The sequence below is a fragment of the Rhinolophus hipposideros genome (assembly GCF_964194185.1).
Source record: "Rhinolophus hipposideros genome assembly, chromosome: 5".
Classification (NCBI taxonomy): Eukaryota; Metazoa; Chordata; class Mammalia; order Chiroptera; family Rhinolophidae; genus Rhinolophus; species Rhinolophus hipposideros.
In genome coordinates this window covers 39,780,940-39,796,936 of record NC_138051.1, presented here as the reverse complement: position 1 = coordinate 39,796,936, position 15,997 = coordinate 39,780,940, and the positions used below count along the sequence as shown (strand labels likewise).

The following is a 15,997-nucleotide window of genomic DNA, read 5'->3' as shown; positions in this document are numbered from 1 at the left end:
TTAGAACAGCCTGATACCATTTTGTCCAGATTAAGTAGTAAATCTTTTTAAAAGTACAATATCCAATAATGATAAGAATGCTGTAAAACTGGCACTTGTATTACCTGGTAACATGTAGTATATGTTTTGTTTTGGTTTGTTTTTTTAATTAAAGTTTATTGGGGTGACAATTGTTACTAAAGTTTCATAGGTTTCAGGTGTACAATTTTGTAATACAGGATCTATATATCACATTGTGTATTCACAACCCAGAGTCAGTTCTCCTTCCATCACCATATATTTGAATTAGTATCTGTTTTAAAAAGTAATTGGGGACCTTATGCTCTGCTGGTGGGAATTTAAAATGGTACAGCTGATATGGAAAACAGTATGGCGATTCCTCAAAATTTTAAACTTAAATTAGCATATGATCCAGCAACTCCACTTCTAAACACATACCCCAAAGAATTGAATGCAGGGATTCTAACAGATATTTGTACACCCGTGTTCATGGTAGCATTGTTCATATGGGCATTATTCACAGTAGCCAAAAGGTAGAAGTACAAGTGTCTATTGACAGATAAATGGATAACAAAATGTGGCCTATACATACAATGGAATATTACAAAGGAAGGAAATTCTGACACATGCAACAACATGGATGAACCTTAGGAGCATTATGCTAAATGAAAGAAGCCAGTCATAAAAGGAAAAAGGGTTCCACTTATATGGGGTACCTAGAGTAGTCAAATTCATAGAGAGAGACAGTAGAATGAATGTTGGTTGCCAGAGGCTTAGGGAAGGAGGGAACAGGGAGTTACTGTTGAATGGGTACAGAGTTTCAGTTTTGGAAGATGAAAGCTCTGGTGGTGGATGGTAGTGATGATTGCAAAACAATATAAATGCACTTAATGCCACTAAACTGTACACCTAAAAATGGTTAAAATGATAAGTTTTATGTATATCTTATCACAATTTTTAAGAAAGGAATAATGATTTTAGTTACACAAAAAAAGTAAATGGACAATCTTTATCAAAAGTCATACAGGAATTCAAACTCTTTCACTTATAACCCCACTTCTGGAACTCTAAAGAAATTATTCAAATGAAGGAAGACTCTATAGATCATATGTTTATCCCCAAATTAGAAAAACTATAAAAGATCACCAGTAAGATAGGAAAATGGTTTAATTGTGGTGCATTTTCTCTGTTGAAATAAAAAAAGTAGGAATTAGAATAGATTGTGCCCTATGATTACAACTGTATAAAAGCATGCCTAAAAGAGAATACCTGAAAAGGAAAATTCAAAAATGTTAATAATAGTTCTATTGAGGGGTAAGAGGTGGAGGGGGATGATATGCATATGATCCCATACCCTGTTTTCTAAAGGTAGTTGTTGTATTACTTTTCAAAATAAAATTTAACAGAGTATATATATATTAAAAAGAGTGCCCTCATGTTTATAAGTCTCTAATTCACATTGTCAAATTCATATGGCAACTGAATATTCAGTTCCTTAAGGATTATGTAGCTTTTGCTTTTTTGGAAGGCTATATAGCAAAATGAAAAAAAAATGTAATGTAAAATTTTAAAAGTAGAATACAAAAGAATATGTACATTATGATGATAGCAATGTAACAACATGCAAATAAAAAGGTGGATTTCTGGATGGTTTTTAAAAATTTAGCAGCTTAAAAAATACATTTTTGTAACTGAACTGGAATAAACTAAGCAATTTATCTTTATATAATGTTTAATTGTTGAGACAACTAAAGTGGGTAATCTCATAGCTGTTACATGGTAATGCAGTCATAACGATTTATTCTCCATCAATATCAAACTGAAAGTAAATTCTGAGAAATTGCTACATACCTGATATGTGTTGAGTGAAGGACTCTTTCTAGTGGTTCATGTTTAGCACAACTATAGAGGAGGGACTTTGGATTTGTGATAAGAACCACAGGCCACTCGCCAAAGATTAAATCTGCAAAGCTAAAGAGGTCATGATCGAAAGCAAAGATGCGGTACCTAGAGACCAGAGGACAATAGGGCAATTTTGTCACTTCATATTTTAAGAGGCATAAATGTTATATAAGAACAAATGTAAAAATATAAAACTATACTTTCTGAGATCATGAATTTGGATACAGAGTAAATAATAGTTTCTCTGTCTTCTTCCTTTGCCCTTGTCATTTTATATTTCACATTTGTCAAAACAACTGGGATCTAACTGAAGCAATGAATGGAACTGTGTCCTAGAACAATGCCTGGTACATAGCATGCACTCCTTAATTTTTAAATAAATGCTTGTTCAATTAATTAATTTGATTTCTATACTTTAAAACTGTTTTGAACCTGAGACATTTATCAAAAGCCTAATACCTGACATTCTTTATCCCATCAACAATGCTACATAAAAAGTTAAAATAAACACAATTAGAAACCTTTCCCTCATCTTTTAAATCTTTATATCTATAATTTCAAAGAAATTAACAAAAGTTGTCTTGATTTTCTAAATGCACAATAAAAGGTTAAAATACTCATTAAAGAACAACCAAAGTTTTGTATTTTCTAACTTTTAGAACTGAAATGTGACTTTAACTATGGCAGAAACAATAGTGCTCACCAAATACTCCACGTGCTCCCCTGTATTTCCCAGTCTCCCTGGTATTAGGTTGGGACCATGTGACTAGTTCTGGCCAATGGGCTGTGAAAGAAGTGACATGTATCACACTTCTGGTCCAAAGTATTTTAGAATGGGTATGAGTTCTCCATGCTCTCTTCCCTGCCCTGGAATTGAGGTGTTGAAATAATGGCCTTTTAAAATGGAGGAAGTCTAAATCCTTGTCACCCAGTGAAATAGTTACCCTGACTCATACCAGATTTACATAAATGAAAAATTAGACATCTGTTGTGTTAAGCCAAGGACATTTCTAGATTTATTGCATCCACAACAAAGCTTACTGTAATATTACTAATATACTTTATTAAAAAACTCTTCTATTTTACTAATACAACTTAAATGTTTAATAAGAGCAGGTAAAGGTTAGGTCCTTTCAGTAAAACTTCAGATAAACCCCAGGGTTGGAACACAGGAGAGCAGGTGGAAAGAAAAAGAAAGAAAATGGTTTCATAATTAACATCGCTTAACTTATTAACTATAGTATTTATAAGAAATAAAGAAGCTGATCAAGGGTTAGGAAGGCTGTCTGGTAAAAGGTAATCCCAGCCCAGCCCACAGCCTCACAATCATGAATAGACAGGTCTTAGCCCAAAGTAATTACAGTAGCCAACTAATTACAGGCTTCAAGCGTAGTTCCTACACGGTTTCTAGAAAAGCCAACTGAAATAAGTGAGTACCTTCTAAAATGTAAAGCTGTTTTTTAATTAACAGAAGTAGTTAAAAATGGAAAGAAAACATATTCAGCTCAACAAATATTTATTGGGTGCCTAATATCTTCAGAGCATTGGGTTTTACTAAATTAAACAGCAATGGATAATAGTTAAATGACACTCAGTGAAATGATACTCATCTATACTTGAAAAGATTTCATTTAAATAGTTTTTTCAAAATGTATAATGAGATGATACTCACCTATACTTAAACTACTACACTTACATAGTTACTATAAAAATATATATTTAGTTATCTCTCTATATTTAACTAAACTGTATGCTTTTAACAAATAAGTAATGTTTTTTTCTTAGAAAGACTTTAACCTTAACAAACCAACTATCATCTATTTGAAGAACTTACATCACTAACATCTTGTAGCAATAACTAGAAAAGTAGATATAAAATTTAGGGGGACAATGACATATTTCTAGTCCTACTATTTCTCAAAGTGTGGTCCACAGAACACCTAGTGTGCCTTAAAAAAAAATGTAGTTTCTTGGGTCCTAACCCAGACCAACGCAATCAAAATCTCTAGAGGTAGGGCCTGGAAATTTTTATTTTTAATAAACTCCTCCATAATTCTTGTGCACACTAGAGTTTGAGAACTACTTCCTAATGGATGTGTCTTGAAAATCCAACATAACCTAGTAACAGCAAATATAACTCTTGCAACAATGTTTCTGCACAAAGATTGCCAGGTACATATATTCCTTCAAAAATATAGCAATATCACAGGTTTGCCTTAACTGGGATCACCCGTGATAGCAATAAAAAAACTATCATTGCTTTAGCAAAACTTAACATGTATAAGTTTTATTCTGTGGGGTAGTTCCTTTACCTTCTGTTATGCTTCCAGTCTCCCACCTCAAGTTCCAAAGTGCCCTGGAAGTGACGAGTGTGCAAAACAGGCATCAGTCCACCCAGCGTATGGAGGTGCCCACACAAATAAGCTGTAGCCGAGCTAACCAATGAAAAATAAATGGAATAATGAACAGAGATAACTTATAGTGCCAAACTAATAAAAATAGCTCTTCAGGAAAGCAAGATAGGTAGAGCAACAAAAAAGAATAAAAAACAATTCATTTTGATTTTGGAAACCTGCCTCACCTCATTATTGACCGAATTCCTGGTGATGGAGAAAGAATAGTGGATGTTGTAAAGTGTCCAAACCAAATACTATGGTTGCTCCTACTACTTTCCTTGGCCAGTAATGAAAGCTCCTGCATCCGTTTCTGAAATGGAAGAAAAATAGTAGGATCTTTAATTAGGGCTCAGGCTGAAATCTAACGTCAACAGATTAAACAACTCCCTCGAAGTTTTATAATAATAAGTATATTTTGTCTAGGGCTTAAACTCTATTAATTAATGACCTATATGTACCTTTGTAAATTCCAAACTATTTTCACATATATTATAATTCACCTGATCCTAAAAGTAACTCTGTGCTAAGTAGGGAAGGTATTATCCCCATTTGATAGATATGGAAACTGAGAAATAAAGAATAATCTTTAAATTACATAAATTTATTTACTTATTTATAAATTTCTTTATAAAAATAAGAACCACTGATCCCTCCAGCCCAGTATACCACATTGCAATTAATAAAGAGGACACTGAAACTAAATTTCTAAAATAAGGTGTATGTATGTCCACAGAAAGCCTGTACCTGAATGTTCATAACAGTTCTACTTTTAATAGCCAAAAATGATAAATCTTCAGTTAATTGCAGTATATCCACACAATGGAATACTACTCAGCAAGAAAAAGGAAAGAACTACTGATACACACAATAATATGGATGAATCATAGAAACATACTGAGCAAAAGAAGCCAGACATAAGTGTACGTACTGCATGATTTCATTTACATAAAATCCTAGAACAAGCAAAACTAATCTATGTTGACAGAAAACCAATCAGTGGTCCCCTAGGACTAGGGCAGGAGACTGAGTACACAAGAGAACTTTATAGGCTGATGCAAATGTTCTGTCTTGATTGTGGTGACAATTACACCAGTATATACATTTGTCAAAACTCTTCAAACAGTTGAAATGAGTGCATTTTATTGTATGTAAATCATCCCTCAAGAAGTTGGTTTCAAAAATAACTTGTACATATATAAATATACATTAATGTTATTTATAAAGTACTGATAGCAATAAATTCTGGACCCACCCTCAGGGTTTCTAATTTGATAAGTCTCGGGTAAAGCCTGGGAATCTGCATTTTATAAGACTCCAGCTGATTTTCATGCAGAAGATCCTTGAATCATACCCTAAAAAACATTCTAAGAAGTACATTTTAAAATAATAAGTTAATCAATTCTATCTAAAGAAGCTTGGTAGATAGGAAATAAAAATGTACCTTCATTAAATAAAAAGCCTCATGTAACACAATGCATCTAACAATATTCTGTTCACTTGATTTCAAGCTCCTCTGAACCCTCACATCACTTTGAATGTCTTTCAGCACTTAGCAAATTCTGCCTTTTACTATAGTTATTTCTGCACTGGTCTTACGTCCCACCACTAGATTAAATATCCTAAGAAGCCAGAAACTTGATCTTACCACCTTTGTATTCTTATATCTGGGCACATATGTCATGCATATGAGCATGTGCTCATTAAATATGTAATAAGTTGATATTTGTTGCACCAAGAAACAATGAAAGGTTCTCAGAAGTGACTTTCCAGACAGTTTCAATCCAGGAACAGTTTTCACCTAGCTTACAAAAAATACTTTAAAAGAAAGTTATTTACTTCAATGGTTGCCCTTCTCTCATTATATATATATATATATATATATATACATACACACACACACACACACACACACACACACACACACACACACACACACACGGGCGGCCGGATGGCTCAGCTGGTTAGAGCGTGAGCTCTTAACAAAAAGGTTGCCGGTTCAATTTCCACATGGGATGGTGGGCTGCGCCCCCTGAAGCTAAAGATTGAAAACAGCACCTGGAGCTGGAGCTGAGCTGTGCCCTCCACAACTAGATTGAAGCACAACGATTTGGAGCTGATGGGCCCTGGAGAAACACAGTGTTCCCCAATATTCACCAATAAAATTAAAAAAAAAAAGACATGTATTTCTTTAACACATACACACACACACACACACACACACACACACACACACGATGCCAAAAAAATGTATACACATTTTAAGAAAGGAAAAAAACTGTATTAAAATTATGTTGATGGTAACTCTTTGAGCATCTTTGAGCACCTCTTGTAATTGCAGAAATCAAACACGACTTGTATTCATCTTTATTACCAGTATATATTGAGTATTACAATTTTAATACAGTTTTTTCCTTTCTTAAAACGTGTATACTTTCTTTGGCACCCTCTGTATATATGTAGATATACTGATCTTTAGTTAAAAATGGCAGCTGTGGGGATTTAGGAATGTACCATATTCATAGTAGTATACAAAGCTGTATGCCCTGTAGTACATAATAAATGTTTATTGAATAAATATAAAATGTGAGGTCCTGCTTTTGCAGACTTTGGTACAAGAACAGGGATGGCAATAATAGTGCTGAAGTAGCCAGTAATTTCTTCTAGCAATAACTACAGTAAAAATTTTCTCAAGCATTTCTAGACAAGAACTTATTTACCTAGGGTATCTTTAAGTCAGCCACATGTATCTGAGAAAAAAGAAAATAGGTTAGCTACAAAGGGAAGTGAGATTTTTACTGTACCTCATCTAAAATTCCAAAGAAATTAAAGGGTCTCTTAGGCCCTGGATTTGGGGTGGCATCCAAAGAGATGAAAGAATAGTTGCCAAAGGGAGTACTGTGGACATAATGGAAAGAGCCATCCCTACGTACGGCAGAGTATTTCCTAAAAAATACAAGATAATAAAGTTTTAGTGCAGTCATAAAAAGACAGAAGAAGTTTAAATTCCTTCCCTAATATCACACTATATTTTGCTTCCTTTGAAAAGGGAATTTCCTGACCTGACAGAGAAATACACTAAACTAGATCCACAATGGATAAACTGATTAAAAGAAATTTTAAAGATTTTCTCCCATTGTCTCTGAAGAGCCAGGCGAATTCATCAGTAACCAAAACACAAAGTTGCCAAAAAGTGTGTTGTGGGGGAGGGATGAGAGGGGGGCTAATTTAAGCAGTCCACTAAACATTTAAAAAAAGATCAATCAGAATCCAGTGAAATGGTATTTACCAATCATTAAAAAATTTAGTGAGCCCTACCAAGTACTTAGTTGAATTCTTGGTGCATTGAGATACACAAGGTGTTTACTTCTTGAAACAAGACTATAGAGGCATAACTCACAGTAAACCCTTGTAAAGATGAAGTTATCAAGCCAGGAGAAAAATGATAATCTAAGCTTGGGTCAGTAAATCTTTCTCACTTCCCAAAAATATATGGATAACATACACAGGGTCCACATCCAATAATTAAAGTCCTCACCCCCTTAAGTGTCAACAGTGTTCAGACGTCCATAGAGTAGGAGAGTGAAGAGTAGGGAGAAAGGGTGGAGAACATAATACACAGGCGAGGAACTCGTTAAGTATTTGTTGAATAAATGTGAAGGGAAGTATAGATTACATTGGGGTTTACCTAGGATAATTTTATGTGAGCCAATGTCAAACGTCAGAACATTAAAAGAAAATATCTAAGCATCTTAAATGACGTTTTAGCTACCATGTTTCCCCGAAAACAAGACCTAACCAGAAAATAAGCCCTAGACTGATTTTTCAGGATGACATCTCCTGAACATAAGTCCTAATGCATCTTTTGGAGCAAACCTTAATATAAGACCCGGTCTTATTTTTGGGGAAACACGGTAAGAGGATATGTGAAAAAATACAAATAAACTTCTGAAACTTAATGTGCTATCAGGGAGCTATATTTAAGCCACAACAGGCATCAAATATACCATAAAATAAATATATTATTAAAGATATTACAATTATTAGTCAATTAATTATATTGCCTCTTGGTATTTTGAAAATTTCTATTTCAGGAATTTTTCCTTATATAATTTTTATTTATATTTTTCCTGCTTAATTTGTTTTCAGAGTTATTTTTTAGGATATAACCTCACATGTTTCCTTTCCTATATTTTTGACACATTAAAATCCAACTACGTAAAAATAAATCCAACTATTTAAAAGAAAAGGCTAAAATATATGATAATAACATTTTTTGAATTCTGGATTTTGGCATTCTCTGGGGCATTCTTAAGATCAAGATTTAACTTTAAGATTTTTTTCCTTCACATTAATATTTCTGTAATATCTGTATCTCTAGCAAAATTCCATTTATTAAATTCAGATAGTTTAGGTGGTTAGAAAGAAAAATACAAAGGTAAGAAACTTTAAAGTGACTAACAACTTTACTTTGCCAATAACCGGTCAGATCCTAAGTCCTATTAATTCTTTGAAAACATTTCTTAAGTCTGTTCCCATAATCGCCATGAAACATACAAACAGTTAATAGGAAGTAAAAGATTTCCATCTCTGTCCTTTTCTTTTCTCACATTAGCAAAAAGGACAACCTCCTCTTCCAAATTATGGTAACTCTAATTATGTTAACCAATTCTTTTTGACCCATCCATCATTCTCAAATTGATGTCATCATCCCCATATCCAGGAAATTTGTTCAGATGAGCTTGCTCTCTATTCATTTCAGGCCCCTTCCATATTATAACTGGTCAACTGAAGGACACTCCTATTTAGTCTACATAATTCCGATCTTTTTTCTTTTTTATCCCTATCTTTTTTTTCTTTTTTGTTGTGTGATTGCCTTCATAAAATACTATTTTCAGTATGTTATTTTTCTCCTTAGGAACTTATACTGGATTATGAACTATTACCCATCACATCTAAATTTCTATGCGTGTCACTTAAGACCTGCATAAACGGGCCCCAAGCTACCTATCCAATATCATATCAGTACTCAATATGAACCTTTATTTTGGTAATTCCAGTTTCCTTACTGCCCCCAAAGCTTATTCTAAAGCTGTTTGGGTTTTTTTTGCCTAAAATATAATCCATGGAATTTCTTCCTTGTCTAAATGCAACCCATCTTTTAAGACTGGACTCAATTTTCATTTCTTTTATAGAGTCTTCTCTAACTTGCAACTAGTTCATAAATAAGTTCTGAAGATCTAATATACAAGATAGTAATTATAGTTAACAATACTGTATTACAAACTTCAAAGTTGCTAAGAGATTGATCTTAATTGTTCTCACCACAAAAAAAGAAATGATAATTATGTGACCTGATAGAGGTATTAGTTATGGTGGTAATCATATTGCAATGCATAAATGTATATCACATGAATATGCTGTACACCTTAAACTTACACAATATTATATGTCAAGTATATCCAATTAAAAAAATCTTTTAAGTGAAAATAGTCTTCTCTACGTTCACCCCAAGCTGACCTCTGCCTTTTCTGATTTCTCATAGCGATTATATATAACAAATAATCTAACATTTCATCAACCATTCCGTCATGTTCTTTTCTGATTGTTTCCTAAACAATTTGTATCTCCCTTAGCTAGATATCCTTGAAGGTAGAGGCTATATTTTTTAATATTAATTCTTGTATCTCTCATACTATCTGACTAATGATGGACTTTCAAAAAATACTTGTTATTTGATTGACTATGTAGAACAAAGCTATTGAATGAATACCCAGAAACTGGAAGTGAAATTACAACCAAAAGAAGAATCCTAATAGTCTGAAATTAGAGAACTGGTTTTCTAACTTAAAGATTCTTTCTCATTCACAGCCTTTTTCATACTCATGGCACATAAAGAAAATTTTCATATTTGTGTGATATGCTGGGATAAAAGGACAAAGCGCCAGGAGTGACTAACGGGACCCTTTAGCCACCCCAGAGGCTGAGAGAACCAGTATCTCAGCATTCCTAAAACCCACAGTAGTCTAGTTGACAAGCTCTGATCTAAATGATTTCTGCTATGTATCAATGGCAAAAAAAAAAAAAAAAAAAGAAAGTCTGTATGGAATATTAAAAGTACAGTTAGCCAACAGAAAGCTTATACTTTTACTTTTACATATACTTTTATTTCATTAAAGTATATGAAATAAAAAGAATTAAAGGAAAGAAAAAGTCCTGAAACAACTGAATCTGTCACATACACACAGAAAGTATCCTTTTCTAAATTTCTGTATATAGATATTTTATCTGTTAAAAAATGTTTTCACCCATTCATTGAATTGACAGCACCCTTCTTGTAACACATCATGGTCTGTCTTCCGTTCATGATAGTACCTGTAATAATTCTCGACACTCTCCAGACTTGGAATGTTGAATGCATCTAATTAAAAAGAAAAGAGCAAACATCATCTACATTAAAAAGAAAAATGCAAACGTGTTAATGACTGAATAAAAATGACAATTCTTTCAATAACACTTTAAATGGTAGAATGCCAACTAATTACATTGATAATTTTTAAAACTTGATAATAGAATTCAGATTATCTGGAGACTTATTTAAGGCACCGAGCATACTGGAGAATAATAAATACTTTGAATTATGTACTATTCAGAATATAAATCAAGTTGAAGTTATAAAATTGGACATTTGTTCCTGCTATTTTTATTTTTTTAAGAATTTATTTGGGAAAGGGAACAGGACTTTTTATTGGGGAATAGTGTGTACTTCCAGGACTTCTTTCCAAGTCAAGTTGTTGTCCTTTCAATCTTAGTTGTGGAGGGTGCAGTTCAGCTTCAAGTTGTTGTCCTTTCAGTCTTAGTTGTGGAGGGCGCAGCTCAGCTCCAGGTCCAGTTGCTGTTGCTAGTTGCAGGTGGTGCAGCCCACCATCCCTTGCAGAGTCCAACCAACAACCTTGTGGTTGAGAGGACGCACTCCAACCAACTGAGCCATCCGGGAGGCAGCTCAGCTCAAAGTGCCGTGTTCAATCTTAGTTGCAGGAGGCGGAGTCCACCATCGCTTGTGGGAGTTGAACCGGCAACCTTGTGGTTGAGAGCCCACTGGCCCATGTGGGATTCCAACCGGCAGCCTTCGGAGTTAGGAGCATGTAGCTGTAACTGCCTGAGCCACGAGGCTGGCCCCTGTTGCTGCGATTTTAATCATGTGATTCCGGACGTCAGAAAGGAGTGGAATCATGCCTGATATATGGATCCATGCCAAGTGCTTCTAAATAGGTCACTTTGATAACAGGGCCAAAACTCCTCTCTTCTTAAATCACAAAGAAGATTCAATAAGAAGGGAATTATATAATGGTAGGGTCGAGGTTCAGGAGATCACAGAACACTTATCTGGAAATATAATGATTTCACAGAGTTTGACTGACTGGTTGCAATAGCTAAAATTGTTTGACTTCCAGGATCCACTACATTTCTAATGACCTTAGAAAGTAAGCTGTAAGTCAAATTTAGGTCAAAAGAAACATTAATGTGTATTATTCCTCTTGCTAAGTAAGATAACAACTCCATTACAGTCAAATTTTAGTAAAGATTAGTTTCCTATCTTAGCACAACATACAATTATTACACCCATACTACAAGCATTTATGTTTCTGCAAGTCCAGTTAGCTTATTATGAACTCCAAAGAACTATCCAAATTATTTAACCACGAGAGTCTGTTTGCTATTTATTATTTGAAATAAGTCAGCAGCTTAGCTTGAAAAACTTTTCTTTTTAATTAGGGAAGGGAAACGGGACTTTTATCGGGGAACAGTGTGTACTTCCAGGACTTTTTTCCAAGTCAAGTTGTTGTCCTTTCAATCTTAGTTGTGCAGGGTGCCGTTCAGCTTCAAGTTGTTGTCCTTTCAATCTTAGTTGTGGAGAGCGCAGCTCAGCTTCAGGTCCAGTTGCCATTGTTAGTAGCAGGGGGCACAGCCCACCATCCCTTGCTGGAGTCAAGGAGTCGAATCAGGAACCTTGTGGTTAAGAGCCCACGCTCCAACCAACTGAGCCATCTGGCCACCCAGGAACTGAGCAGCAGCTCATTGACTTCATTCTAGTTGCAGAGGGCGCAGGTCGCTGGTCCATATGGGAATCAAACAGGCAGTCCCGTTGCCGAGAGCTCACGCTCTAACCACCTGAGCCACCTGTCCACCCCAAAAAACTTTTAAAAAAATATACACATATTTGCTATTTATTGCAAAAAAAAAATTTTGACCTGTACCACTAATTAGGATCAGGAAAAAAGGGAAATGTAAATATAGCAAAGAAAGTTGTAAGTCAGATATCCTATTTTTCAATTTATAATTCCTAGTTGCTTTGTAAGAGGGCATTTTCTGATAAAACAAATAATAGTGTATTTCAAACCAGATAGAATTATCTGTTTAAAACGGTAGTTTTAAAAATATATAATTAGGTGCTCATCATCAATGAATAATCAAATGAACAGACAAATGAAGTAACTAATCAATAAGAAAGTCAACCTTTATAAAACAAACAAATCTATTACCATCGGTATACTTTTAGAGGCGAGTTCATTTCCTTACTAACACAACAATGATAATCTAAAACATGAAAAGGGATTATCCATTTCTTGCCCCAGGTATATGGGGATTTATTTTCAATTTTAATTTTTTAATGTATATGAAGTAAAATTAATTCTTTGTAATGTCCAGTTCTATGGGTTTTGACAATTGTATAGTCATGTATCAACCACTACAATTAAAACAGTTCCATCACCCTCCAAAATTCTCTCATGATGCTTCTTTGTAGTCAACCTCTTCCCTATCCTCAACTCCTGGCAACTGCAATCTGTTATCTGTCTATAGCTTTGCCTTTTCTTGAATATTATATAACTGGAATCATATAGCATGTAGATTTACAGGTTTGACTTCTTTTACTTAGCAAAATGTGGTTGTTATTTTTTTAAACATTCACCTGTATTGGTTTTGCTATCTTTTCTTCCATGTAAAGAAGAAAGGACTATACCAACTTTCCCTTCAATGGCAAACAGTGACATCAGGAGTTTTGCCATATTTGCCATATGTGCCATATGTATTTGCCATATGTGTCATAAAAGCACATATTATTGTTGTACTTCAGAGTTGTAGTCTTCAGTATCTCTAAACCTGTTACAATATCCTATTTTATGATTTTACTATCTAAATTGGAGAATGTAGGCTCCTGAAGAAAATAAAAAATATAGTCTTAATTATTCGTGGGTTTTGACTCTTACCATGATTTCCTTTGATATCAAGCCACTTGGTTTTTTCCATGACCCTTGTCTTCTTCAGAATACCATGGTAAGTTTGCCATTCTACCTCATGCTGCCTAGATCCCAACAGGTCTTTTGTTTTGGCATCTGTCAGGTCCCCTGTAGATTTACATAAGAATTAAATCACAATGCAAAATGAACCCCAGGGGGTCAATTTATTTTTAACACGCACTGAAGAAACAAAGATACTTAAAATACTGAACATGTGTAAGCATAGCCACTTGTATGTCCATTTATATCCAAAGCAAGCCATCTAGATTTTCTCAGCAATGCCTTTGCTTTTTTACAGGTCAACAAGTGCCTATATTACCTCCTATGACATTAGAAATGGGCTATGAAAAAATATATCTTTCAAGAGAGCATGAGACTGTGATAAAATGAAAACTCTTTATAAGAAATTCCAACAGTCTGGGCAAGTGCCTGATATCTAGGGCAACCATCTTTTCCAAACCCAATATCAGGATATGTAATCTGACCAAGTATTATTTTTACAGCAAGAATCAATCTGGAAGGTATAGTTTGGTCAACGAAATACCAAAATTTCTAGAAAACTAGACAGCCACTTAAAAACAAGGTTTTCCATAAAATGAGGACTGCTACTCCATCATATCAGCCAATTTGTTTCAGTAAGGTGGATGGGATGAAACCCCCAGTAGACAGGAGAGATGCTTCTTTAGCTTCTTCTCCAACACAGTTTGGGAGCAAATGGTTAAGGGCTCGAAGGCTCTACACAACCTAAGTCATAGAAGTGCCAAGGGAGGGAGGAAAAATGACCTGAGTCATTTGAAGCCTCAGACAATTGACAATATGAGGTTAACTAATACTGCAAAGAACATGAAAAAGTTGTGTTTTTTTTTTTTTTTAAAAAAAAAGATCTTTTGATTTGTGGTTAAAGGGCTTTCCCTAATTCTCTCTCAAATTCAGAATTGCAACAACCACAAAAACAGATACAAATATAGCAGAGTGAAATGAAAACATTGAGTCTTGCTTCTACTGCTTTAACAGACCTTGCAATGGAACGTCTTTTAGCTTGGCTCTGGACTCCGTTATCCATAGGCAAAGGGAATTCTAATGTGCTTCTCCTGTACAGAAGGACTCACGTGGGCTGTGGCTATGGTGTTCCCAAGGTCCTCAAAGTGAAAACCTGCAGCCCTGGCTAGCATTCTCCCTTCCAGACCACAGACCAACAGGACAGCACGGCAATCCTCCCTACCTGTTGCTAGGACGAGGGCTGGTTGGATGATGTCAATAGTTTCAGAACAGAACTTCTCTAAGTCTACAGCTCTCCCTGGATCGTGAAACCTGCTCACGTGAATGTCGGATATCTGCCGAAAGCAGGTGTTAAACAGAGATATGTGAGTCAGGAAGAGGCAGAACGGACAGAGTGACTTAACAGCGCTCCCCGGGGTTAGGAAAAGATAAAGATGCAGTACATCAACGAACCTCCACCCCACCCCCACCCCCAGCAAGGACCGAGGGCTTGGGGACTGAACAGGCACGGGTCGCGCCCCAGCGGAAACTGCCCGCGTCGCACTGAGTCACGCCAGCTCTGCACCCACCCCCGTCAGGCTCCCGCTGCGTCACCTGCAGACCCCAGAAGATGTTGGTGGCTCCAAGGCCCGGCGCCGGGTGCGGCCTCCGGGGGACGTGGGGCCCGGGCAGCGGCGAGGGCGAGCCGGCCAGGCCGTAGTGCTCCAACAGCACGGCCGCCAGCGCCGCGACCGCCAGCGCGGCGACCACCCTGATGGCCAGTCCTGCAACCATTCCGCCCGCCCGGGCGAGGCCCTCGCTGGTCCCGGGCGGACCCCGCGCAGCACCCCGCGGAGCTGCTCTGGCCGCACTTCCGGACTCTATGGTCGCGGAACCTCCGCGCAGCTGACACCTGCGCCTCCTTGAGCACCTGACGCTTTGCGGCAGCTCACGGCCGCCGCCGGTGGCTCTGGAGTCGGTTTGCAAAAGTCATGCGGCTGAAAAGCAAACGGAGACCTCAACGCCAATCGCGGTCACCCAGGAGTGACAGGGAAGGTGCCCTGGTCCGAGGGGCGGAGGCTAGAATTCTGACTCCGCCTTAGTCAGTCATTCCTGACGTCGGTGAGTCGGTTTCCTTACCAGTAAAACGGAGTTAATAATACCTCCCAGGCGAACTTCACAGGGTTCTTGTGAGAATCAAAGTATGCACGAGGACGCCTGTTAAATTGCAGAACAAATGTGACAGGTGGCTTTCTCTGGCCCCTTCTGATTATTGACGATATACTTCTCTAGGTTTTTCTGTAGATGTAATACGGATGTTTTCTGAAAGTTATTTTTTCCTAAACGTGATTCCATATGCACTTGGTTACATAATATTCCAATCCAATGGTATACCATTCATTCAATACATTTTGAATACTTCTT

At 36.3% G+C, this 15,997-nt stretch overlaps 1 protein-coding gene across 5 annotated transcripts in view; it reads right to left on the bottom strand.

The window, feature by feature from the left end:
* The window catches only part of TMEM62 (transmembrane protein 62), a 30,556-nt gene extending 14,840 nt beyond the window's left edge, over positions 1-15,716 (bottom strand). Inside the window, exons 1-8 of one of the 5 annotated variants that reach the window (XM_081049157.1) lie at positions 15,188-15,716; positions 14,817-14,928; positions 13,565-13,702; positions 10,671-10,716; positions 7,100-7,241; positions 4,484-4,608; positions 4,215-4,337; positions 1,852-2,007 (exon numbers count right to left, since the gene is read on the bottom strand). In XM_081049157.1, coding sequence (XP_080905283.1) covers positions 1,852-2,007; positions 4,215-4,337; positions 4,484-4,608; positions 7,100-7,241; positions 10,671-10,716; positions 13,565-13,702; positions 14,817-14,928; positions 15,188-15,367 — 1,022 coding nt within the window. In that variant the 5' untranslated portion in view covers positions 15,368-15,716. The other 4 variants (XM_081049161.1, XM_081049158.1, XM_081049160.1 and 1 more) reach the window with 4 other exon arrangements.
* Between the last annotated feature and the right edge of the window lie 281 nt (positions 15,717-15,997).